A 953-nucleotide genomic window follows, 5' to 3' on the forward strand; every position below is an offset into this window, starting at 1 on the left:
TATGACAATCATTTGGCAATTTTTAAAAAATCAATTCCTTTATATAAATCACTTCAGTTTCCTTTATCCATGAGTTTTAACTGGTAAATAGTTGCAAAAAATTAAAGATACCCTAAAGTCAAACACAAGTAAATGAATTTCACAGATAAATAACCAAAAACACTTCTTAAAGGATACATATAAGGGATGCAAGACCCGTGAACATTGATATGCCTGTCATAAATCCTATGATCTCGATAGCTGTCAGTCCAACACCAGCAATCAAACCACCAAGAAATCTGAAAGAAAAAAAAAAAAGAATCACAGAAGCAAAATATTTTGCTAAATAACTGAAAAAAATATAATGAATAAATGGCATTAATTGTTAATATCATTTAATACATATCCAGCTGAATCAGATACCAATGTTTCATGTCTCAAAGTTATCAGAACATTAGTTGTTAGTTATGTGAACTGAGAAATAAAACAAAGATCTTCAACATACTTAAGCCTTTATATATAAATTTATCTACACCTGAAGAGGAAAAAAGGCATTAGAATAACAATAAATATCTAATTCCAGGTTATTTCATCCAATAATCTTCATGTCCTCTATGGGAAAAAAATAGAACAATGAAGAAGATAAAGAAAATAAGACAGATGGTGATGAAAACAGAAATAATAAGATGAAGACACCCAGAAATAAAAAGATGAATAAAGAGAACAAATCAAATATTCCTGAGAATATGCAAAGTTAACCCCTATCCAACAAAATTCTCAAACAATGGTAAATAAAATTCCATGGACATAAAAATATTAATATCATATCAAGATACTGCAGCCAGGGACATGCACTTTCCAATGTAGTTTCTTTTTTGTCAATTTTGTTTATACAAAAACAGCTTTATATGCACCTACTCAGGTATCTGGCTACCTGCTTACCATATTCTTTGAATCTTCATGAAAAGAAACTT

At 29.3% G+C, this 953-nt stretch overlaps 1 protein-coding gene across 1 annotated transcript in view; it reads right to left on the reverse strand.

Annotated features, from left to right (window-relative positions):
* LOC119589058 (transmembrane protein 107-like) overlaps window positions 1–953 on the reverse strand; it is a 10,336-nt gene that overhangs the window by 2,335 nt on the left and 7,048 nt on the right. The window contains exon 4 of the mRNA XM_037937635.1: window positions 178–278. Within this exon, the coding sequence (XP_037793563.1) occupies window positions 178–278 (101 nt within the window). The remainder of the gene's footprint in view (window positions 1–177; window positions 279–953) is intronic.

The sequence above is a fragment of the Penaeus monodon genome, chromosome 25 (genome assembly GCF_015228065.2).
Source record: "Penaeus monodon isolate SGIC_2016 chromosome 25, NSTDA_Pmon_1, whole genome shotgun sequence".
Classification (NCBI taxonomy): domain Eukaryota; kingdom Metazoa; phylum Arthropoda; class Malacostraca; order Decapoda; family Penaeidae; genus Penaeus; species Penaeus monodon.